The sequence below is a fragment of the Cygnus olor genome, chromosome 5 (genome assembly GCF_009769625.2).
Source record: "Cygnus olor isolate bCygOlo1 chromosome 5, bCygOlo1.pri.v2, whole genome shotgun sequence".
Taxonomy (NCBI): domain Eukaryota; kingdom Metazoa; phylum Chordata; class Aves; order Anseriformes; family Anatidae; genus Cygnus; species Cygnus olor.
In genome coordinates, this window is record NC_049173.1 from 14,675,637 (window position 1) to 14,701,112 (window position 25,476).

The window sequence follows — 25,476 nt, forward strand, 5'->3', positions numbered from 1 at the left end:
GCATAAAGGCATTTTTATTTTTTATGGATATATCTGTTTTCAGACTGGAATTCAGTTTATTAGGAAAACTATTTTTGCTCAGGTTTAGCAGCAGATCTAAAAAATTAGCTGGAGGGTTACTTACTTTCATGTAGATCCAGTGTTCCACTCCTCTCCTGGCAGAAAGGAAAAGGAAAGTACCTTCAGGTTTTCAAGGCACAGATCGTGCATTTCTTGTGGTAGCAAGTAATTTCTTTTAACATTCTGCTGTGCAATTCACCAATTCCCAGAACTGCATGTTATAGTTTGCATTCTGAACAAAGCTAAGTACCTTCCCTTCCAGGGCTCTTTTGTCTTCTAAATGCATCCTCCTTGGTTGTATTTCATGTTATTGTATTCATACTGCTTCTGTATAAATGAACATATTAATCCTTAATTTTCTAGGTTTTTTGTTCCCTTTGCCAAGGAGGCATTTTTCTTCTCTCAGAAGCTGCAGATGCGGATTACCACCGTGCCAGCTTCTTCCTGTCTGGAGTGGTCTGGCAAAAGGAATTAGTTGAGGAAAGTTCACATTCATAAAAATGCGTATTTTCTTTTCGCTTCTACCGTACTTCACAGCTGTCTCGTTGTGTTCTCATCACTTTTCTTTCAAGCATTACTTACAAGAAATCTATCACAGCTGCTACTGTCTGCAGGGCTGGAAAGCTGACCTCCCACGACAGGGGTAGAAATATGGGAGGCAATCTTTCTCCTATCCAATGACAGTTCCTCCACAACTCTTTTACCTTTTGGGATATCCATGAGAAAATGCAAAGCCTCAATGTTGACTTGTTGCAGCATTCACAATGGTGAAGAAAAAAGCTGTCAGGATTCAATTGTCAGCAGCTTAGGCACTTGTGGAACTTGAGGTCCATTGAAAATACTTAAACTATTTCTATGCAGTAGACCTAAGTGCAAGAAAGGAATTTAAAAACCTTTAAAATCTGGTGCGGAAGCTTCTGTTTGAAAGGAGACAGGTTTAGGTTGGCATGAGGGAAAACAGAGAACTAAAAAGAAATACAAATGTGATACTGATGGTGACTTCATGTTGGCAAGTGTGGCACGTCAGAAAACCAGTCTGTGGTATCCAGTTAGAGCTGTTGCATTTTTCAGAGCTGTCTGGCTTGCTCTGCATTCAGGCAAAATTCAGTTCACTATAGAGGTGTCATCCACAGAGATAAAGAAGGCCTAAAATGAAGCAAAGGACTCACCTTCTAAATCTTCAGTTGTTCAATCTAGAAAATATCAGGGAAGAAAACCAAAGTGCATGTGAATTAGCACGCAGTTATATAAAGCTACCCATAAGATCCTGACTGGGACTCTAGGAATTTCTAGAGAACTGTTGATGCCACCCTACCTGCTTTCTCCCTGTCTGTGGAAAAGAATAACAGGAAAATCAAACCTCAGACAGATAAAACAGCTTCCTTCTCCCTTTCACTGCATCAGTGCAAAAAGTCCAGCACCTCCAAACAGCACGATAAGTGAAGGAGCTGGCACCTGTTGCCAGAGAGCTTTTCAAACCAGTTTGATGTTCCAGTCCAGCTACAAGCAACAGGATACAGCTCGTGTCCAAAGAGCACCAGGTCTACGTCTTGTCTAACAATGCAGTTGGTACACTTATCGAAACTAATTTAGACTTCCCACTATATATGCTGGAAAAAGAATATGCAAAACTGGTTATCCAGATGTAATCTGATATTTACCTCAAACCACCTTCGATGAAGCTAGTGGTGCTTATCTGTCATCACCCATACAGGGCACTGCCAACCACCATTGAAACAACACATCAGCAACTAGTAGACTCTATTAAAACTGTAGCAGTATTAATATCTAGTTCTCAAAATAGTAAAGATATCAAAAAAAGGAATATCTAAGAAAGACATTATTTGCCACAGCATAATCCAAAGGCTGTTAATCTCCTGTCTACACTTTAAGAAAAAAAAGGAGAAAAATCTAATTTAAACAAGTGCTACTAGGAATAAAAAATTCAGACTGATGTTACATTAAATTACTCAGGAAGCTGAGGTATCCAGCCATGGTCTTTAGAAAAAAAAAAAAAAAAGAAAATTATAGGGTCTATCAATTAGAGAAGCGGTGCTCTGAGCCTATGTGCTGGCATGCATACAGTTTTTTTTTTATGTCTGGCAGGATGTTTTACAAACTAAACTCAGCAAGATGACAATTCCACCAGAAGGTGCTTCAGATGGTTTTGCTAATAATTTTGATCAGCTGAAATGGAGAAAAACATCACTTCATTTATTTTGCTTTTCCAGAACCTGTCAAATCTGAGCAGAACCATTAATTGCCCCCTTCTGTATCCCCCGCAAGTCTCTCCCACCTTCTCCCAGAAAAGACACACTTCAATTTATTTTTTTCCTACAAGTACTCTGCATAATCAGCCTTTGTTCCCAAAATGAAGTTTGGTCATCCTTTGTGCACTTCCTTTGCTAGAAGGAAGTGCCGTTTCTTGAGAATATTCATTGGAGGCTGATACTGCTACTGCTGCGAACATGCAAGTGCTAACCGCCATATATTGGCTTTTGTTTTAATAGCCTTTTAACCAACTTTGTTAATGGACTGAATGCAATTTAGATATGGAACTTGGCTAAAATGTAGCTTCAATTGGCTATTAAAATTTAAGAGCCAACTAAGATAGCTAATTACAAAAAAGCTCCAGTGATAATGCTAAGCAGAATTAGTAATAGCAAATGACAGTCTGTCTAGTCTTATTCCCAAAGGGAAAGAAACTCTTAACTGAGAAGTCAACCAGACAACGTGCAGAAAACCTAATTGCATTACTGGTATTATGGCATCCCAAATCTGGCAGCTCACTGGGACAAAACAGTGAGTAAACTCTGTCAAACTACTCAGGAAAGCAACTGACCCCCTCCCTTAATGCTAGCTGCAACAGATATCAGGAATTATTATTTGATTTGGAGCTATTGGGAAATATTCTTGTAAAGATTATCAACCTAGCACCATCTGAAAAATAACTTATACCTATTCTGAATTTGATTCTCTCTCCAGATATTTTAGATTGGGGAAAAAAATATAAACAATCTGTCTGCAAAATGTTCAAGCAGTAAAAGAAGCATTCTCTGCTTCATTATCAATATCCTCATTACTGAGGAATTGTCATCCATCAGCTGAAGTGCCGACTAGTTCTCCTGTGAAGATTTATCATGTATGGTGGCCACTTTGAAACATAGGTAGCGGAGTCTTTAACATTCCCTACTCAAGTGTCTCCCTGCTGTGCCTGTAAATGTCAGTCCAGTTTTTTCACGGCTGTGCACACAGATTAGAAACAGCAGGAGAGCTTGGGAGTATGACTACAATACCAGTAAGGACACTTGTCTTCATGGCACTGCTCAAGTGATTCTTGGAATGCAGGACCCTGCTGTTTTCTAATATTTACACACAACTGGAGTCATCAAGAGCAGTAAATGCAGTCTAAAGGCAGCTTGCTTCTTTTGTGTTAGGGGCTTTACTTTCAAATGGGGATGTCAACAAAAATCTACTGCACCCTCCTCCTCTTCAAAAGTGGTGTATTTCCCCATCACTGTTTTGCAAAACAGTAAAAACATGTACAAACACATACTCTATGCAATACATACAGCAGTAGTGCAGACATTATCACAGCCTTCCTCTTGGCTCATCCTGGCCATCCCACAGTTTAAACATCACTGCAGTTTACTGTGAGCCAGAGACATTTGTGCCCATGAAGACGGCAGTTTTACATGCTGTTTTTTGCGAGCAGAGACAAGACCTGAAACAACAGTCATCTAGAACGGAAGGTGATTTATAGAACGCTTGCCAGTAAGAACTTTTTCTGAGACAATTTGGGGTGGGAAGAGTTAGGGGCAGCTTGTGAAATCTGCAGCTCAAACATTCAAAACAGGGATGCAAAAATTTGTTTATTGCAATTGGTTTTGGTAATATCAAAAGAAAACGTATATTGTTGCCAAGTTTTCAAGGAGTAAGTTTATCAATAAACAAGCTACTAAAATGTCAAACAAGTAAAGTATAAAAGAAAGATGTTAGCTTTGAGTATGCAAGAGAATACAATATACTTTTTTGATAATAGTTCTTCAGAATAGTTTAACACTTTTTGAACAAAACTATTAAACGAGTTAAAACAGCAGCTTGATTTGAGATTTACATACGAGGGGTTTCAGCAGTCTTACTGTTACTTCTGAAATAGAATGCTACGCTTAAAGCCGTCAGGCACACTTTGCTAATACCTAAGAAAACGAGTCCGTAGAGCAGTCACAACAAAATGCCAAGGCACTACAATTTCTAAATATGTTTTTCCAGTTTTATTTGAAAACAACACATACCCTTGTTTTCAAAACATAAGCTCATCGTTCATTTAGCATTTGATGCTAGAGCACATTTTTTCAGTGTGTAGCTACCCAAGCATTACACAATCAGCTGAGCGGTACACTGGACATCCGCACGGAAACACAATCCATTGGCTCATATGGGTTCCTTTTGGTTTGTCAAACTTCATAAAGCAGTCTCCCTGATGACAATTACGCTCATGCCCTAATTATATGTATTTGTCGTATCTAAATGAAAAGTAATGGTATTTCACACTGAAATTAAATACTGCATTTTTTGACTTACAACACTGAAGACCCAAAGCCAAGTGAAGAAGTGCTTTTAAGAAGTTTTTGTAAGCTTACAAGTTTCTTGACTATTAAAAAAAGGTAAACCATTATTTTCTTACGAGAAGCACAAGTGAGTCAGGCTTTCACTAGAACAAGATAGCTTACAAAGTTATTCTTCACATTTATAATGCCTCTTCACTGGTATAAAACAAAAACCTGAGGAGTGGGTTGAGGAGGGGGATGTTTTTTTCTTTTTTCTTTTTTTTCCTTTTTATTTTTAATGCCCTGGGCCTTATGTCTAAAGTTCTGGTCTCTTTTTTCTTTCCAGAGAAACTCTGGATAATGGGAATAATGTGAAAATGATACAAACACCATGCAAAAAATATATATATATATTCAGTACCTGTCCTACAAAGAATTGTTTAAACATTTTATAACTAACTAGAATGGAAAGGTGATTTTTCTTTTACTCTCTTGGTTGAAACACTTGAGAAGTATTTAAAAGATGTCTCTATCATTTCAGACTCCTAACTCCAATCATCTGAGTGTACATCTAAGTGACCTCTTTCGAATTTATTCAAAATTAAAAGAAATCAGATACACTACGGTTCCTTAAAAAGTACCCATAACAAAACTACATTGATGCTTATTTCTACATTATAAAGCAGAAAAAAAAACCTTTCTTTTAGTTTGCCTTTATATACACAAATTCATGTCTTAAAGAATAAAAATGCATCCTCACTTCAAAGTTGGCAAAATTTTGCATCAGTACTAAAGTATACATAAATTATGCAAATATTTTAATAAAACATTTATTCTTAAAAAACAGGTACAAACAGCAGTCCAAGGGTGTTTTTTGCTTTTTTACAGGAGTGATCATGTAAAAAGGAAAGTAATAGATTCCAGTGCTACAGTAATTGAAAAAAAAAAAAAAAAACAGAGATGAGCTGAAGAGCAACATAATTTTTTGCTCCATTTATTATTTACTTCTGAACTCTCTTCCTGGTTGCTGTGCCTTTCTTGGCTTTTGGTGAGGTCATCTGCCGTGTTCTGGTAGCTACTGCTTCTGCAATTCAATCAAAAAAAAAGACAAGATTTTCTGTAAAATAACAGAAATAGATGACAAGAAGATTCTTTGCAGTATTTTAAGAGGATAGACTAACTCCAATTATCCATTTAGTTTTGATTTATATGAGGAGGGAAAAAACACAGAAGAATTTACCACAATTTCTGGGCACCAATATTATCCTGAAAAAACACATTATACCAGTTTCGCCAGTTTCTCAAACCACAGTTACATACTGCTGAGCCAACTTAATAGCTCACCTCCACCAAAAGATACAGTCAGATCCTCTTCAAATTGTAAACTCCTCCTTCCTCCCCGTATGCCAAAATCCTGTTCTGTGATCCCTCCCACTGTTGAGTCATTTTCAGTGCCCTTTGAACCTTGTGCTAAGTCGATCCAGCTCTGTAACCTGTAAAGTTCTTTAAAGAACTTTCTTTTTTGGGATGATGGCTTATTTAGTAAGTTGCAGCTGCCTAGACCATTCTGAACCAAGCTTATGCAAGAGTTGTAGAAGGCACAAAGATGGAAAAAAGACTTTTGTTTGGCAGCATTGTTATATCAGCTCAGCTATCAGTGCAACTTAACCTTCAGATTCAAAGCTATTATTTGACAACATTTTATTAAAAAACATAATGAACATAGCCGTCTAAATGGCTCTGAAATGAACAGAGCCTGAGTAAACCTGGCAGATAAGTTGTTCAAGAAGACCACACTCAAAATGAAAGGGAAAAAAAATTTAGCTCATTTACATGAATCACATTCATCTTGTCACTTCTGAGAAAATAAAATATTACATATAATAAAAATTGCTACCATTTTCAGATACACAGTACTAATGACATGTTTTTCATCTTCTATTCATGGTATTTTCATGATTATTTTTTAATCCCAATTTCTGCCTTGAAGTCAACATGCCTAACTATCTAAACTTCTCCCTGTTAGCCTACATATAACCCTAAAGTTCCTGTCAATGTCCTAACCTGTGTTACTGACACAGAAATGATGTAAGATTGAGTTTCATGGAAGTCCTTTAGAAAAAAACTGCTTGCATAAGACAATAACAGCCCTTGAGCAGTGTGAGTCACTAATCATTCATGCTCAATGAGTAAATTTGGAGGAAAGAAGGAAGCAGAGAACAATGCTCAACAAACCAAAATAGTCTCCAGTCCATCCAAAACCAAAACCACACCAAGAAAAGCAAAGAATTATTGCCTATTTTGCTTTCATGTTTGTTTTATTTTACATAACTTAATTTGCTCTTAAAATGTTTTGAAATGGAAAATGCCAAAATCAACTTTGAAGAATTTTTCCATTCTTGAAAATGAAATGGAGAATGAAGAAATATTTTTTGTCCGAAATCATTTGCTGCATTCAACATAAAACTACAAATAGATTTTGTCAGACAATGCATCTTTGATTAATAAACCACAAAACAACCGACAGCTCTAGGGATGATTTCTTATTGAGAAGAGCAGCTTTATCAATGAAAGATCTATTCTGGCAAAACACCAGACACCCCCCAACCTCAACTGCTATATAAAATCAAATCCATTCTGGTACCCTGAGAAGTTCTGGTAGCTGAAAAGCTATACAAACAGGTATCAAATTAAAGTCACTATGTAAATCATTCCTGCTCCCAGCTGACATACACAATACCTTCAAGTATTAGTTTATATTTAAACTCAAGTCACACAATATTTCAGCAACTATCGTTGTGAATTCTAGCAACAGACTTATCTTGTGAGCTTTTAAATTGAGTAGTTATAGTGGCAGATATGCTCAGTTATCCTGTCAACTGTACTGGTTTTCCACTCTGCTTTCTAAGACTTTTTCCCAGAATTTTTGTATTGCAACAGAAAGTAGAGAATAACCAAAGTTTTCTCCTCCAAATAAAAAAATAATATAAAACCTGATCTTTTTCCCATTCATTACTCTTCACCAGTTTCGACTGAGGTAGCTGATTTTTCTTTTCATCAGATTATAAATCATATGACCATACGCAGCAAAGGCAGGTCAAATTCATGCTCTAATATCAGGAAGACTGTCAATGCAAACGATGACCTTAGAAAGGAAAACACTACAGGTGTTTGTTTATTGAGGAAAAAATGTGCTATCTAGTTTTCATAGTTGTATTTCAGGAATGTAGTATTTCATGTGTAGTCGAGTACAATACAAACAAAGCTTACTAATTCCTCATTCAGAAAGAGCTTACCCATTTCTAATTGCTCATGCTGGCACACCAATAAGGAGAAGACAGCCACCCTGCCTCCAAGTTTTCCTTCACAGTCATTGCATTAGCGAGTTCTTTTCAAAGCTTTTCTAAACAAACATATTCATGGAGAATCTCCAAGTAGATCATACCAAAAAGGAAAAAAATACTTGTCATGGCCCTTTATTCATAATTTCAAGCTTACGCAGCAGAAATACTATCTTTAAGTATCTGATTAACTTACGTTAAACAAAAAACAACTGCTCTCAACATGTTTAGGTTCAAATTTTGCAGCTATTTCAGAACTGAAGGTCTATATCAACAAGCTCAACTGCTTTTTTCAAAATTAGTTAGCCCAGTAACATATATTGCCCCTTTCCCACAAACTTTTCCTGTAGGAGAAACATCAGTTCTGTTTCTCAAAACAGCAACAGTCCTGTGCGGGCAGCACCGAATGAGGGTGCAAACAAAGCTATTACAAGCAAGGGAGAGGGCTTTTACAAAGCAGATTAAACTGAATTAGGTTCAAACAGCAATTTAAATAAGGAAGAATTATATAGGCAAAAATAAACCAGATGGTGTCACTGCACAGCTTGTTTTGAGACTGTAACAAAGTTCAGCAGTGGTATAGAGTCCCACACTCTCTAGAGGAATTATTAGACAAGTTGACTATAGTATCTGATCCTCTCCGTGTAAACAGTATTATAAAGCCATACTACAAAAGAAACCCAGCAGCACTCTACGTAGTTTTGGGTTCTATCCTTCAAGAAAGCTGAAAAACGAGAAATATGAGGGGGAAAAAAAAAAACAGGAGTGGTGATCATGGTTTCTAGCCCCCCTGGAAAAAAAATAATAAAAATAATTGAATTGATTTAGCTTATCTGTAGAAATGAAAAAAAAAAAAAAGGAGGGGGAGATGTGACAGTGCAGTCTTTTGTACTCATCAAATTTGCATCGAAGGTTGCTGCAAAAAATAAGCAATTTTCATGTCCAGGTTAGATGTAACAACTAATAAGCTTAAAATTTCAGCAAGGGAAATTCATCATAGCTACTAAAAGTATCAAAAGAAAATACTCCATCTTATCAAGCCCTTTTCAGTAACCAGGATAGTTAAGTATTAGAAGAGGCATTGACCAGGAATGTTTTAGAACGTTCATCATGGAGGTTTTAAAAGGAAATTTTGGTATGTATGAAGATTAACACAAGTGTAGGTAGAAAAGCCTGTCCTTAAGCTGGTGTATGGAGCCCACCACCTTTTCATGTCCCTTCTCATCTTGTTTTCCAATCCTACGCGCACCCTTCTCATTCCACTTGCAGTAAGAGAAATAAAAATGTACTCAAATCCAAAAAATGAAAAGTTTCTACAAATGACAAAGATTTCTTTGGTAAAAACAAGCAGAGAGAGTCCCAAGCTTCCCACTTAATTGTCAGCTTTGATGTAAATGGACAGTGAGAGATTCTGGGCATGAAAACACCGCTACTAAGCAGATGAAATCAGGTATGATGTAGGTGTCACAGGTGACTGCTAGATTACATCATGGGCTAGAATATTTAAAAACAGAGCCACATACAGATTTTAGACTTGAAGCAAATATCAGGTAAGTGAAAAAAAATATCTAGCAGAAAGAATGCTGCAGGTGAGCAACTGCATCACTTGCATATGCTGAATTTACACCTTACAAAGACTGAGCACGGGCAAAGGCTCTGTAGAACGGTTGGAAGGTGCCAGCAATTATAGTCTATACAAGCTCTTAAAACTACACTTGTCATAATCATCATTAAACAATATAGCTATCACTTTTTGACCTCAAAAGAAAAGAAGCACAAGCAGTTGAGCACATTGATCTAGTAAGGTTTCATTTTTTTTTCCCCTCCTTCAAGAAGAAAAAAAGTAAAGATGAGTATATAGTTCTCTGACAGGCCTTTTCCCAGCTTATCCAGGGAACCGTGCATAGCTGATGAAGCCCTGTAGTGTAACACTTCTCAAACAATAATTTTCTGGTATTTGGAAGACTGCTGAAGCGACTGCAAGGGCAACAGGCAGCAGTTTTGGTTAGTTGACTTGTTCCCTCTTCTCAGCAGTTCTTTTCTCTACAAAAAACTCTGAAACTTGAGTCAGAAAAAGGAACAGAGAGACCAGAAGAATGGAAACATGGGCTTGAATTCCAGGAAATAAATGTGGGGTGGGGAAGAGAGAGAGGAAAGAAAGTATAGTTGTGGGATGGGTTTGGCTTTTGGTACTGTCCTGAGTCCTGTTTCCCAATAGATGTTTCCTATAACAAATAAAGCCAATACATTTCTGTTGGAAAAAATTGAAAGACATCAGGACACAAGAACTTATTATTCTGTGGCTTTCTACCTGCATATTTCAAGATAACATTGAGTCTATGTGTGTTCTGTTAAAAATTTTAATACAAAGTTGTCCCAGATAAAACTGAAAGACTGATTTACTTCTATTTATAAAAACAGCTTTACTGAAGAGGTATTAAAACACAGTTGTACCTATACATATAAATCAGTAATCACATGCAGCATGTATGTAAAAATAGCCCTTCTCTCCATCACACAGCAATTTTCAGGAAGAAATAAGTTTAAATATTACTTAAATCTTAAAAAAGGTTAGAGTTCCCCGTGAAATTCTGGGTCACTACACTACAATACAAATATATCTTTTATTTTCTGGAGAAAAATTTTAATTTCAAATTTTATATCTGAGTTTGGATTGCAATACTTGTTCAGAATACTGTGCTGTATCTTCAGTTCACAGAAAAACAACAAAAAAGTAGACCACTTTTATTCTTAAATGATAAAGCTATGCATAAGTGATTATACTAAACAAGTAAAGTGATTATACAAAAACTTACCCCATGGAAAGTTTTCCTTAGATTTTTTTTAATACTCTTAAAACATGTTACATTTAATAATTTTCATTAGCAGCAAATGAAAGAAAGGTGTTCCATGACATGCAACAGGGAACTTTAATGTACTTTATATTTTAAAGGTGTTCACGTCTTAAAAGTACTCAGAAAAAAATGCACGGAAAAATGCTTAAAACATAGAGGAACATGAAGTAGAAAACTGTGTTCCAAGCAGACACAGGCAGAAACAGGAGCATTCCCATATTTTACAATTAAATTTGAAATTAAATTTGGCACTTATCATCATCATGAGCAGGATAACATAAGTGAAAGAACAAAAGAATAACAGACATAATTATTACAACTATTGTAAAGTACTGGTTTTGCTGAAAATGTTTATACAAAGATATAAAATTAAGAGCCAAGAGTTTACCTATAAGGTATGCATGGGTGTGGGCTACAAAGATGAGGAACAAGTAGCACCACAAAAAAGCTCAAAACCCCCCCTATAATTTGCTTTCTCCTAAAGCTTGAGGACAAGACCAATAATTCTGTAAATATAAAAATGAACCCGAGTATACATTTAATCCAACACTGAGTAATAAATCTTGCTTGAATCACGAAAGAAAAGATTTCTAGGACAAAACCCCAGATACTGATTTATGCAAAGCCACACAATGTAAATAAGCATAATGCTAAGTACCTATTAATTGAGAAATGCTATTAAACCTCCACTTTTGAATGCCTTCTAACCAATCCATGACTATAACTGTTTTCACGTAGAGCTGTTCACACGGTTATATTTTTTTATACTGCAATAGTAACCAAAGACCTCAGTTAAGGCCTTAACCATGTTAGATGCTGTACAACAATACAGACATGCACAATTCCTACCCCTAGCAGTATTACCTATTAAAAAATCCCATTAAAAAATACAGGACTTTGAATGTCATGTCTACATTAGAACTTCACTCTATATTACCTCTATATTATCCCAATTAATAAAAAGCAAAATTGTTTTTAAAAATCACAAAAGAAAAAAGCTCATATAAAAAATTCTGTTTGATACAACCCAATCTTCATCGACCCCAAGATTAAAGAAAACTCCCAGTGGTGGTAGCTTTGAACATAGGACTGTTTACAAATTCTCAGAAAACTCTTATTTTTGCAGTATTTATGCTATTTTCACAGAAGTTCCTTATAGAAGCTGCCTATTCCATACATTGACTTTAAAAAAGCATACTAGAACTATTAATATTATGCAGTACAACCCTGCAGAAGCGTTGGTGGATATGTACAGTGTATGCCAAAATTTGGTATTTTGCTGTAACAGCATCATCACTTACAAATTTGCATATTTTACATGAAGGCGGCTAATACTGAAAATGGAACTATAACGAGGTATAAAAAACCTTTCAAATAGTAATTATATCTTTTGATAGTATTTTTCCTGGTGGAAAGAGATTGACTAATAGATTATTACATCATCATCCATATTATCTTGAAAGGGTACCTTTCACGGGACAAGCCTGCTTGTCCTTTCTTAGTTCTGCTCTTTCCTTCTCCTCCACCAAGTCTGGGTCTCCCTAATCTCAGCAGTAACAGACTTCTTTGCTGGCAGAGTCCCTACAGACAACTGAGCACCATGGTGTGCTCAAACTGCTGCACAGCTGGATCAGGGTCTTTTGGGGCCAACTGATCTTTTGGACTGGATTAGACAAACTGAGTAGTCAGATGCAGTTAACGCCAATTAGCCGAACAGCGAGATGCTGCATCAATCTTCTTGCCACCCGTAAGTCCAAATACTCACGAGATGTTATTTGAACACCTCAAGAGTAACCCCTATCCAGACATACCTATAATAAAATAGCATTTCAAAAAATGTTAAATGTTCTTGTATGACTAAACTTCAATTTCTACAATTAAGATGCATCAGGAAATTATCCCTTTTAATGGATAGTAAACTAGGATTTTTTTTTAGTCACGGGACTAATCACATAAGGGAGAAGGCAATCCACGGGAACATAAAACCAGTCAGATTTGGAAATACAGTTCTAAATATTTCTGTAATCAGCAATTTCCAATTTATCAAAAGCACCAGAATCATAAGATTATGGAAGAGTTGCCTTTTCCTTCAACACAGATTTATGAATCATGTAGTAAGTGGTAAAGTTTTTAATTCCAAATTTGAAGACAATGAAATGAAGAAGTACATGCATCACTCTATCTAAAACAATTTGGTATCTAAAATAATTTGGGATCCCCACCCCCGCTTGGTATTCATTAAATTGAGTACTAGAAAAAGGTGAAATTAGAACCATTTAATTTGTAAATCTGTTGAATTAGCAAAAGAATGTTTAAATGTAAATTTATGTTCATCACTGGTTTTAACCACTGGATGCTGAAAATTCATATACCTTCCCAAATGCCTTTAGTTTAAAAAAATCTTAACATTTATAAAAAGCTGATGCTAAAACTTAGATTGCAACTCCTGAAGCTCTTTTTCATTTCAGCCTTTGAAAATCTCAATCCACAATCCCAGAGGAATAAAAAGTGTAATATATAATATAATATAAAGTGAAAGTATATTCTGTTCATGTGCACCAAAACACAACTAGTATGTAGTCAGCTGTATTTTTAAATATTTTGTTACAAGGTCTTCAATAAAATCTGCTAAAACCAAGAATAAAAGTCAGCACCATGTTAAATAACTGTATTTCCTTCAAAGAAAGTATAATCTGGCTAATGTTATTTTAGCCGCTGACAGACTAGAAAATTCATAATAATAAATTGAGATCAACAATTCAAAAGGCATTCAAGTTAGAGAAATAACCACTGATTTTAATGATCAGAATTCTATAATATAAACAGCTGAAAATGAACAGATCAGTGTTACCTTCTGGAATAATACTAGCTTAATTACTTGTACTTTGTACCACGCTGAGTAAATATACTAGAGAAAATTCATAACTTACCAATATTACTGTCTTTGAAATGTTACATTTTTCCATCCTGCTGTACTCCTCCATCAATATTTTTTTAAACAAGATTTGTTTCGAGGTAGAGTCTAGTGCCACCACTTTATTATTTTTAGGCTACTTGACCATGATAAGTATTTCCTGAAGCACTGCGGCCCATGAGAGAGCACCCACACATGAGCAGGGAAAAAGCATGAGGAAGAAGTGGCAGACAAAGTGCTGCGTACTGACCATAACACACACTCCATGCCAGGGAGTGGAACAGAATTGTCTCGAGTGAAGAAGCAGAGCTGGGAAGGGCGGGAAGGAAAGTTGTTGTTTGAATGTTTGAATGTCTTTCTCACTACCAAAATTTATTTTAATTGGCAATAAATTAAAACAATTTTCCCAAGTTGAGTGTGTTTTGCCTGCAACAGTAACTGATAAGGAATCCCCCTCCCTATTTTTGCATCAACCCAAGAGGTTTTTCAACCTCTTTTCTCCCTCTGTCTCACCGATGTGGGGAGTGAATGGCAGGGTGGGAGCTTGGCCCTTAGCCAAGGTTAACCTACTACAACAGTAGATGTGACTGTAAGAATGATCTGACTTACTAGAAGAAGTAGGCTTCTTTTTTGCTGGACTTCCTGCACCTTCCACTTCTGCTTCACTGCTCTCATTGGTTGCAACTGCTGCCTTTCTTTTTTTCTGTAAAACAAATGGCAATTGAACTCAAGACAAGGGAAGACCACACAAAGTAGAAAATATCCTCACAAGGTATTCTGTATTTTTAACCATTATTCCCACATATAATATATGAGGTCTCCAGTTGTAGAGAAAATTTATTCATATATTAATGCAAGAATACTAGTACTAGGCAATAGACAATTTAAAAGTTCAGTTCCCCTATCGACAGATTACATCAGGAGTTGAAATTTTAATGTATAAAAACACAAGTTTTTATGATCAAAACCTATTTTTATTTACATTGTGTAACTGGTTACAAAGGAATCAATCTGAAGAATCTTAAAGAACAAAGAAAAACATTTTACGCAAAGTTGATGTTAATTGCTTTTTCTTTAGCAATTACACCTCATTAAATTCAAGTTTATCTGGATCCTGGCTTCTGAAGGTTTTCTTTGCACAGCTTAAAAGTACCTAACACCCACTGACGGTACGTTATTATTTTTGTCTAATAGCAGCTATGGGTTCTGTTCCAAAGAGAGGTACTTGGGAAAGCTGAACCCTATTCAAGGTACATTATCTTAAAACCTCTAAACGCATAGAACTATTATCTGTGTATTATAATTAATCTTACTAGTGCAAACTATTCTTAAGGCTAGAGATTTTTTTTCGAAAGCCACATAATTTTTGCAAAGGAGGAGTTGACCTGTATCCGTACCAGAGACATAGCTGACCATTTTAAGCACTAGAAGAGTTTACCTCTTCCTGAATCGTGTAAGACTATAGCTTTACTAATACAGCTTTAAAAGTGGTTACAACTTCACATGGCTCATGAGAGAAGGGGAGAGTGCATTACATCTTTCCTTTCCAAAGTGTTGCTTCATGATTACCATCTAAACCCTGCTGGGCTGAACAGATTGGTTTGATAATTACATACAATAACTGCAGTGGGCAGGTAACCCTCAGCTGGCACAGGGCAGCTCCCCTGTGAGAACTTCCATATGCAAACTGCACTGATGGAGTGCATTAGGTACATCTTTCCTGCCGGTGCACAGGCCTGATTACCGCCAGCCAAGACTCCAAGGTTAGCATGTCAGCAGATTTGTGATGCATTAGGCAGGAATAAACACAGACACTTTTGTTCATTCTGACCAAAATTAAGGAGGACTATTTCAGCACAGTACTGCTTTTATACGAGAGATAATGCATTCCTCCCAATTGTACTAGAAAACATTTTAAACGCTCATCAGAAAAACAGATATCCGATACATGCTACACAAAAGCAAAATACATTTATCTTGTTTCCAAGCTTATTTAATAAAAATGGTTTCTTAATCTTGATGCAGGTGAATTACATAGCAATAGAAATCAGACAGCATTCATCTGACAAAAGCAACACCTGCGCATCTGAGGCTGAACGTTAGAAGGAACTACAAATCACTAAAAAACGTATTTTACAATTTAGCTGGCTCCCAGTATTTCCCAGCGACTCTTAAGCACTAAACAAACGTAAGATGTGGTTCTTGCCCTAAATAATTTAGTCAAGAGTTCCAGATACCTCCTTCAACACATGGTATTGTTAGCTTCTTGTTCAGCTAGAACTATTATAAAATACCACACACATGAACCGACATGCATGTATTTTACAGAAGTAAAAAAATCCTCCAGCACAACTGTGGACTGTGTTTCATTTACTTATACATCTGGGGAAACTTGAGTCACGATACAGAAAATAAAATGTTAACTTTTAATATAGCAGGCATCTGTGAGTTTTAGCCAGATACCCATATACTGGAGAATGTCTGAGATTGTAGACCAAGCATGCTTATACGCAACCTTTAGTGCACATCGTGGCTCAATTAGCCATACAAGCTGACTGCACAAGAGAATCCTATGTTGTAACAATTTAGACAGAAGGTAAAAATTCTATTCTAGTTATGAAATAGCATAACTTCAGAACACCAAATAATGCTTTTTAGACAATATTACGGAAGATTGCCCCAAAGGAATTGATGAGTAGGTGTCTTAAGTCCTGCCAGAACTGAAAAATCAGTACTACTAAAATGCCGCATACTCTACGGTAGAGGTTAACATCTTCTTAAGTGTGGATGCCAGACTCCGTTTTTCTTTTCCAAATTAAACATCAAACATTCCAAAAGAAATTTAGCATGTGCTACAATATACTGGCTTTCAGAGGCAAGATGCTACTGATCACTGGTAAATTACCTTTACAGAAAGCAGTTTGTTCTGATAGAGTTTGGAACTTCGAGAGAGCTTACTTTTCAAGCAGTTGTCAAGTTAAGCTTCTTGCCACCGCTCAAAATAATATGCTAATTGAAAATACATAAGTTTTTCCTTTCTTCCTCTGCATATCTAAATGTTCAGCAATTCTGTAGTCCAGCTCCCTCTCAACTGGCAGATCTTGTCTTCCAGTTCTCCTGGCCTCTCACTAATGCATGATACCCCCTGGAAGACACCCTGACAGCACTCCCAAACATATATTCTGAGAAGGGAGGCATCCTGCTGAAGACCCTCTTTCTATTCACGCTTGAAGGGAGGTGCAAGATACATCCTTGGAAGGACGACCAGTGCAATCTATTTGCCTAATGTAGCCCATCACCACCACGGTTCCAAGGGCTAGAAAATCCAACTCAGAAACAAGAGTCCTTTGACCTGGTATTTTGTCAAAAGCAAGCAGACGGTGTTAACCTGACTTCAAGCAAACAATCTTATTCCGTCTGGACAACCTAGCAGTAGCTACCACGAAGTCGCTAGTACAAAGTCCACTGCAATATTAATTGGAAAGCTGAACACACTTTTTCAAAAGGGCCAGCAACATCCTTTGTTTTGCCTAAGTAATTGGATGCATTTGTGATGACTGAGCAAGTTGACTGTGCATGTGCTTCTTAAGGGAGAGGGTGGGGGAAAGGGCTAAGTGTAAAAACATTAATTGATGCTACATATAAGAACCTATGCACAAGTATTATAACACCCTTTGAGAATGGTCTTGACTGATATTGGCTATGTAAATAAGATTTTTGAAGTTCTATTCCACTGGAAATGTGCACCAGCCATCTCTGCGGGACAAGGACATTAAAGGTCACAGCTGCTGGCTCTGCAGCAGGCCAACTTACTCAGCAAAGAAGCCAGCCAACCATTACAAACAGATTTATTTATTTTTTTTCCAAAACACAGGTCTCAAGCCATGTCGATCCACAGGGGGAACAGAAGAATTTATGCTAATAAACTCTCCTTTTGGACAGATCTTTACACTCGATTTGGCAGAAAATACTACTATGAAGACCAGGGCCACAGAGTTTTAGCCAAAGTACTATTTACTGGGCAAAATGAAGCAAGGAAGGCTGGAGATAGATATATCCTTAGAAGACTTTAAGAACCTACAACTTTTTTCTGATGTCAGTAAGCAGGCAGAATTCCTGCATTATCCTGTATTGTAATTCTCAGTTCCCTGGTTCATGCTAGAGGAACCAATAAACTGCCCACCTGTTATTAACAAATGCAAATGCACAAGTAATAAATGCAGGTTGAAGTACAGGAATAATATTTATTGTTCAACTGCTTGCCCATTTTTTATTCTTATTATAAACTGTTTTTGCATACTATTTTCCTAAAACATAAGAAGTTGTTAGGTTGTATTCAAATGGAAGTCCAAATCTAGAGTTTAAAGGCTTCTTAAATACACGGAATAAAATACCCCCAGTCCACCATTATAATTAGGGTTCATAAATAACATACTAGGTCACTGCGAATACGATATGTGCATTCCAGTATCAAATACATGGCATAAAGATGTATATTTAAAACTAAACTTTGAACTAGTCTTGGAAAGAAAGCTAATATCATGAAGTTCCGACGAAGCCAAGGGCAAGGTCCTGCACCTGGGCAGGGGCAGTCTGTCCTGATGTTTGGGATTGAGGGATGAATGGATCGAGAGGAGCCCTGCAGAAAAGAACTTGGCGGTACTGGTGGATGAAAAATTAGGCATTAGCCAGCAACATGCACTTGCAGCCCAGAAAGCCAACTGTATCCTGGGCTGCATCAAAAGCAGCATAGCCAGCAGGTCGAGGGAGGCGATTCTCGCCCTCTACTCTGTTCTTGTGAGACCCCACCTGGAGCACTGCATCCAGGTCTGGGGCCCCCAGCACAAGAAGGACCTGTTGGAGCTGGTCCATAGGAGGGCCATGAGGGCTGGAGCACCTCTCCTGTGAAGAGAGGCTGGGGATGCTCAGCCTGGAGAAGAAAAGGCTCCAGGGAGGCCACTGCCTCCCAGTATTTAAAGGGGGCTTATAAGACGGAGAGAGACTTTATAACAGCATGCAGTGATAGGACGTGGGGTAATGGTTTTAAACTGAAAGAGTGTAGATTTAGATTAGATATAAGGTAGCACCCCTGTGGTAAAGAATTTCTGAGACAGTGGAACAGCACCAGAAAACCTGTGGATGCCCCATCCTTGTCTTGAAGTGTTCCAAGGCCAGCTTGGATGGGGCTTTGGGCAACCTGGTCTAGTGGAAGGTGTCTCTGCCATGGCAGGGGGGTTGAAACTAGATTATCTGTAAGGTCCCTTCCAACCCAAATCATTCTATCATCCTATGAAAAGGAAAACTAGACTTATTTTACCTTACGTGTATTTTGACCCATCTGGAGAGTTTTACCAACTTAAGGAAAAAAAGTCTATTAACAAAATGTTCATCTGTTCAAATGTCATTACAACTACACGTACACATTCCATTATCCAAGATATTGGATATTCTATTATAAAAGTACACCTATAAACATAATTCTTTATTAGCTTTTCATAACAATTAGTGTTAAATTAGGGAAATGATGTGTATGAGTAGGACTTAAATAAACATTTTGCTATTTGCTTATTTCCCACTTGATACATTTATGACACCTACTTCCAATATCACACTAACTCTTTCATTTAGCTCAAAAAAAAGCATTAAAAGTTGACAAATGTTTAGAGAAAAAACCTTTTGCCTGGGATTTGTTTGCAAGTCTCCATTCTCGGACAAGCCAAAGTCAAGTACTCCATCATCTTTTTGCCCAATAGACTTAAGACCCTGAAGAAGTATTTCTCGGAAATGCTGATAAACAGGTTTCTCTTCATAGCTCAGCAGCTTCACCTTTTCCATGTATTTGCCAAGTTCATCTAAAGAAATGGTACCTCCAATTAATTTCTATATGAAAACATTTTAATCATTCACTTTTACCACAAAAGAGTCAGAAATTATGTGTGCATTACTTATGCTATTTTTTTGAAAACGTTATCTATAAACTCATAATTATGACTTTATTACAACACATTTTAAAAAAAAATTATACCAAGGTTCATTACCCAGTGATGACAGCATCACTGTTTTTTTTATACTTTTACTGCAATGAAGAAAACAGTCTGTTGTAAAAAATGTAATAGGCCAATCTTCACCAATGAATGCTTATTTATACGATACTTCTTATGTCTGTATTTTAAGATGTTGAACAGGAAACTCAATGTCATCTAGGAATTTCATCAGTTTAAGACTGAAACATATATAAAAATACATGAAACAAATTTTACTACTGAAAACCAGACAAGTCACACTTGACAGAGGCAACCCTCTACTGACCACCAGAAGTAGCTGGAAATAATTAAATGTTTAAGTTTGAAATCCCAGGAAAGCAGATTTCTAGTAGAGTCAGCTTTTAAAATAACATCTACTCAACACATCACCACTGATGAACAGAAACACTCTAGACTTCAAGTTTGCATTACTTTAAATTTCTAAAGCTCAGTTGTAAAAATTAGCTTACACTTGCACACTTGCAAATATGTAATACTGTCAGAAGCAGCACAGTCACTGCAGTTCATATAACTTCAGCCAAAATGAAGGGTAAACTGCTACTATTCAACAAGGTAATCAGTGCCACTCTGTCACTGCTGAGAAAAGTAAAGGTTACAAACTTCAGTAGAGGACTTAAAAGCAGCAACAGATTGGAGTACAAATGCCTGACACACACCTCCCAAGAAGAAAATGCTGCTGACAATCTGATGACTCCTCATTTTTTGCAGCAACTTAATTCACTTGTTCTTAATTGAATACAGAGTAGAATAGCCTTCCCCTGTACACGCTCAAAACACCCAATGTAAGGAGGGATTTCAGAGCTTCTGCTTGTCAAAGCTTTCTACGATTCAGTGATGGCAACCAAACAGATTATTTTATTTTTATTTTTAAAGAAAAAAATACATTAAAAATAATAAAGGATGTCTACCAAGTGGTATAAATCAAAGCGCTATAATTTAAAATGGCTCCTCTTACCTGGTTTATTTTTCCCAGGAAAGCATTTGTCCATCAAATCCGAAATGTTATCTCTACATCTGAAAAACAAAACTATTGTTTCTTTCAAGTTTCAAATCTTGCCCTATTCTGACAATTCCTAAGTACTTGGCTTAGGTTACTGTCAGAGACAGGAAACACTACGAGACAAACTTTTGGTATGACTATTTGGTAAGACTACCTCTATTTTCAGGAGTGCAGGAGGTTTGAGAACCTGACAAGTGCCAGAAGGGCTATCTGAAACATGTAACTTTTTGTTCATCAGTTTTTGATTCTTATAAAAGCCAGCAAGTAGAAGACCGTAAGAAAACAACTGTTTCACTTTAAAACCTCACATACCAGCGCCCTTAACTCCTCCTGCTGGAGGACTCTCTCCAGCTGACTTATTCAGAACAGATTCCGTGCCAAAGCAATAACTGCAAAGGGAGGGTGGGACAAAAAAACATTGCTAACACTGATAGAAGCAGAAATGTTAAAAGTAGACCAGGAAACAAGATAACAAATACTTGTTAACGAGGCAGAAACTGTTGTGCTGGGACAACCGTATCCATTCTAAATATCTGGTGAGAGGCTTGAGTGGAAGGTGACAAAGTAAGGGAGAAATAAAAATAATCCACAATAGCAGCCCTCTAGCTGGAATGATGCTCAAAGATGTCGAAGATCTTCCTTTAGGTCTCATTTCTGCCGCCAGCTTCGGAGTATGATGCTATTAAGGCTACTCATACTCTGTGCTTCAGTTCTCTTTTTGTAAAGCCCAACTAATGGTTACCTTCATACTGATAAGACTGATTTATGGTATTTGCATGGCAGTACTGTAAAGCAATAGTACTGGTGGATAAAACAGCATCTAACATGCAAAAGACGACAAAAGCGTAACAGTACAAGTAGAGTTTAATTACACGCCAAGGAAACATGATACACAATGAAGAGAAACTGGGGTGTATAAAAAACAATACCCTCCTGACCAAAATGAAACGTACTAAAAGTACAAAGCATTTCCACACTAAGACATTTTCATTTCTGCTTTTTATTTCAAAAGAGAAAGAAAACAAGTAGTTTCTCACCTGATTTTTGAGTCTCTGACAAAATTTGGATCTTTCAAATTATCCTCCCATGGTAGATGGCCACTAAGCCAATGAATCATACAGTAACCCAAGATCTCCAGATCACTGCGTCTCGATGGTGCTAAATATGTACACAGAGATTAAAAAAAAAATCTGTAACAGTAGCTAAAAAGAACACAGTTAAACTACAGTTAAAATTTTTGTGTCTGTTAAAACAATAGAAAGCCAATGCTAGCAATGAAATACTACTCTATCTGTTCTTTATTTATTTTAAGCATGAAAGCAAGGAAGGAAAAAATACTGTTCCTATATCCTGGAAGGATAACTTCATTTTTCAAGTCCTTTACCAATCTCTTTCTTCTATTCAAGGAAATGACATGCTGCAGTTATCCCAATTTGGGAAGCTTTTTAAGTACTCAGATTGTGGAAAAAAAATTTGATCAAGTTACTGAAGTGACTGACTTCCTGTTCAAAACAGTTTTTACTTCCCCTTTTCTATAAAAAGGTAATAGTGCTGAAACACAGCTCCTAAAATAATTACTTCACAATGCTGAAATATTTTATGTGGCCTGAAAACCTAACAGAGGATAGAAATACAACAGATTCCTAAATCTTGCCAAAAAGAAAACAAACAACACATACATTGATCACAGATTACACTTTAAAAGGATAAATGAGCAAATCAAGTCACCTTTGTTTATATTCAGTTTTAAGCACAGTTCCTCCTGAAGTAAATAACTTTCAAAAACTGACATTTTTGCAAGACACACTTTTATGCTAATAAAACAAAATTTAAGAATAAAGAAAATAAAATTGGTGCTCACTATAGGTCCACAATTTATATTCACAGATCTGCTTTTTAATGTTCAACATTTTCTTACTTCTTACCTTTTGACGTTCAGTGACTATAAACATAATTATTAATATTTCATAACAAAAATTTTGTTCAATCATATAAAAAAATAATCTATAAACAAGAACATTGTGTATCTTTGCCAAACGTGAAGGAACGATGTTCACATTGATAGAAGAAACTATTACTCCTGAAAATAGGGCCTGTTTGTCTATCGAGATCTCATAAGTACTGTTCCATTTCTACCTAGTTAATAAAAAGTAATACACTAAACATCTTAATGGTCTTTGTAAATTAAGGAAACCTATTTAAGAAAGTTGCATTAAAAACAGAGTATCAAAGTTAGTAAATTTAGAAGAAGAAAAATGCCAGCATAGTCCATAGAGGAAAAAAAAAAATTACAGATTCAGAAACCTGGTTACCTGGTTGTTAACATACAATGCAGCAAACAACATCTTTAGGATTTATTTTAAAAAGGAGGCACAAACGTCTATTGCTGAGAACAAAGTTTTACATCCTTACCCACACCCTTGTGTGCATCAATACTGGTATATTCAATAGTTCCATCGTGACACCTTTTAGGATCTTCTTTATATACTTTGTGAACTCCTTCAGGACAGTACCGGTAAGCAAGTCCATAATCCACCAAGTACACCTAGTAATTGCCACAAAGAATTCCAGGGTTAAAGAACTATAACTACAGAAATACACAAATAATAAATGTAACTTCCGATCATTCCTCAGTTCTTAAAAAGACTCAAAAACTGTGATTTTTTTTTAATTTAAATGATCTTTGCTTCACTGAGATTTGTACACATGATTTGAAAACAGTGTATTAGACTGTTGTTTTCCATATAGCAGTCTGATCTGAAAGACATTTCTTGCTGCTGCAGAGGACAAATACAGCAAAACTGTCAGTTATTACCAGCAAGATGAAAAGCAAAAAAAAAAAAAAAATCCTACCACGTCTTAATGTGCGGAGTTATAAATACACTTATTGTCCTACCTTCTTTAAAGTCAGCTGTCCCATTTGAACACGCTGACTACTATATACTATTACCCCTCACTAACACCACAGTTACTTTAAGAGAACTGACATTATTTTACTTATTTCATGAGCCAAAACATTTTGGCAAGAATACATACACAATTCTGAAACTCTAATATACGTCTTTTGAATAGCAAAGACAGTTAAAAATGCAGACAAATGAAAGACTTCCGTAAATCAAGTGGAACAATAAACACTTTAAACACCATTTTTTCCAAGTAACAGAACACTTATCTGATGGATTTCTTGAACAAAAGAATGAAGTAACAATGCAGACAGGCAAACATAATTTACTGGTGTGCTATATAATTTTAAGCTTCCACCTGCAAATACCTATTTGAGAGTCAATTTTTTTTTTAATCTTGAGAGCTTCTCTAGAATATTATTTAGGGCAAATAGTCAATTTGATAACTGTCCAGCAAATTGCATAAAAAAATCGTAGAATATTAACTAGATATAAATGTCAAGCAGAAATAATGTTACTATATACATTCTTAAAAATGAGCTTCTGCTAGATTTCACAGGTTCAAAGCACTTCCGTGTGTTGTCAAACAGAAGGTTTAAAACATGAGGAATAAAATGCATCAGAAATACCTGATTAGGGTTCTTGTAACCCAGAAGAAGGTTTGAGGCCTTGATGTCTCCATGCACGTATTCATGCTCATGGATGTATTCCAGAATATCAAGCTAACAAAACAAAACAGTTACATAAATGCAGTACCCAGTTCCACCCAGCAGAGGACCTGTATTCAGCACAAAACTGGGATTTAACTGAAAGAGTTATATGAGGAAGCCAGATTGTAAAGGTATGTATATATTTTAAACTTACTATTCTCAGGCCTAGTTGAAGTACAGTTTTATGGGGAAATCGCTTTGCATTCTCTTCAAACACCTTCTGAAGATCTCTGCCAAATCGATCCATTATCATAAACCGATAGCTAAATCCAAGGGAAAACAAAAAAAAAAAACTAGCAAAGTTACTGAATTGTACTTAGCAAAGTATTTTAATCTATGTGTTAATTGTACAAATTACTGAATGAAAACATTTCTCTGAAAATATACACTGCAGGTACACAGAAAACAACTATATAAGAAACTCTTTTTATAAGGTTCTATATCAACAGTGAACTTTTCTACACGAGCAAGTTGAAAATTTGTCCATTAGTGGAACTGTTCCTTATGCCTGGCTGTTTATGCAGTACCATACCCACAGAAGAAGAAAAAAAAATGTATTGCCATTCATTCTAGGTAAAACCAAGAATCAATTGCTTATAGAAATACATTTTTAGCTTTATAAACGACAAAGTAACTTAATATTGTTACCTTAAAGAGTTAGTTTCTCAAAATCTATTGCAACTTTTCTTTTAGCCTACTATTAAAAACAAAAATCTCACTTGCCGAAGGTGTTCTGACATTCATCACTACAGCCAAACCTGTTCTACTATTGTAAAAGTTCATAGCAGCTATATGAAAGAGTTTCATATATTAAACCGTGAATACAAGTTTACTTAGAAAAATATACTTTGTTACATTTACTTTTGCCTTTCAAAATTAATGTTGTTTTTACGTAAGATTAATTTTAAATCTAAGGACCTATTGAAACAATATTTCTGGCAGATTAGGCCATACATACATATATACAATACATACATACATATACTGGCCCATGAAGCGGTCCAGACAAAAAAGCCAGACCTACTAGAATCTGCCAGAGAAATAGTAAAACTTTGCAGCACAGCTGTGAAAGGAAGGTCCACTAGGAAACCAGGACTGT

At 36.2% G+C, this 25,476-nt stretch overlaps 1 protein-coding gene across 2 annotated transcripts in view; it reads right to left on the reverse strand.

The window, feature by feature from the left end:
* Positions 1-3,916: 3,916 nt before the first annotated feature.
* Positions 3,917-25,476, reverse strand: part of VRK1 (VRK serine/threonine kinase 1) — a 33,890-nt gene continuing 12,330 nt past the window's right edge. For both annotated transcript variants that reach the window (XM_040559026.1, XM_040559025.1), the window contains exons 6-13: positions 24,532-24,640; positions 24,297-24,389; positions 23,177-23,309; positions 21,802-21,922; positions 20,720-20,778; positions 19,394-19,572; positions 14,330-14,423; positions 3,917-5,694 (exon numbers count right to left, since the gene is read on the reverse strand). In XM_040559026.1, coding sequence (XP_040414960.1) covers positions 5,612-5,694; positions 14,330-14,423; positions 19,394-19,572; positions 20,720-20,778; positions 21,802-21,922; positions 23,177-23,309; positions 24,297-24,389; positions 24,532-24,640 — 871 coding nt within the window. In that variant the 3' untranslated portion in view covers positions 3,917-5,611. The remainder of the gene's footprint in view (positions 5,695-14,329; positions 14,424-19,393; positions 19,573-20,719; positions 20,779-21,801; positions 21,923-23,176; positions 23,310-24,296; positions 24,390-24,531; positions 24,641-25,476) is intronic.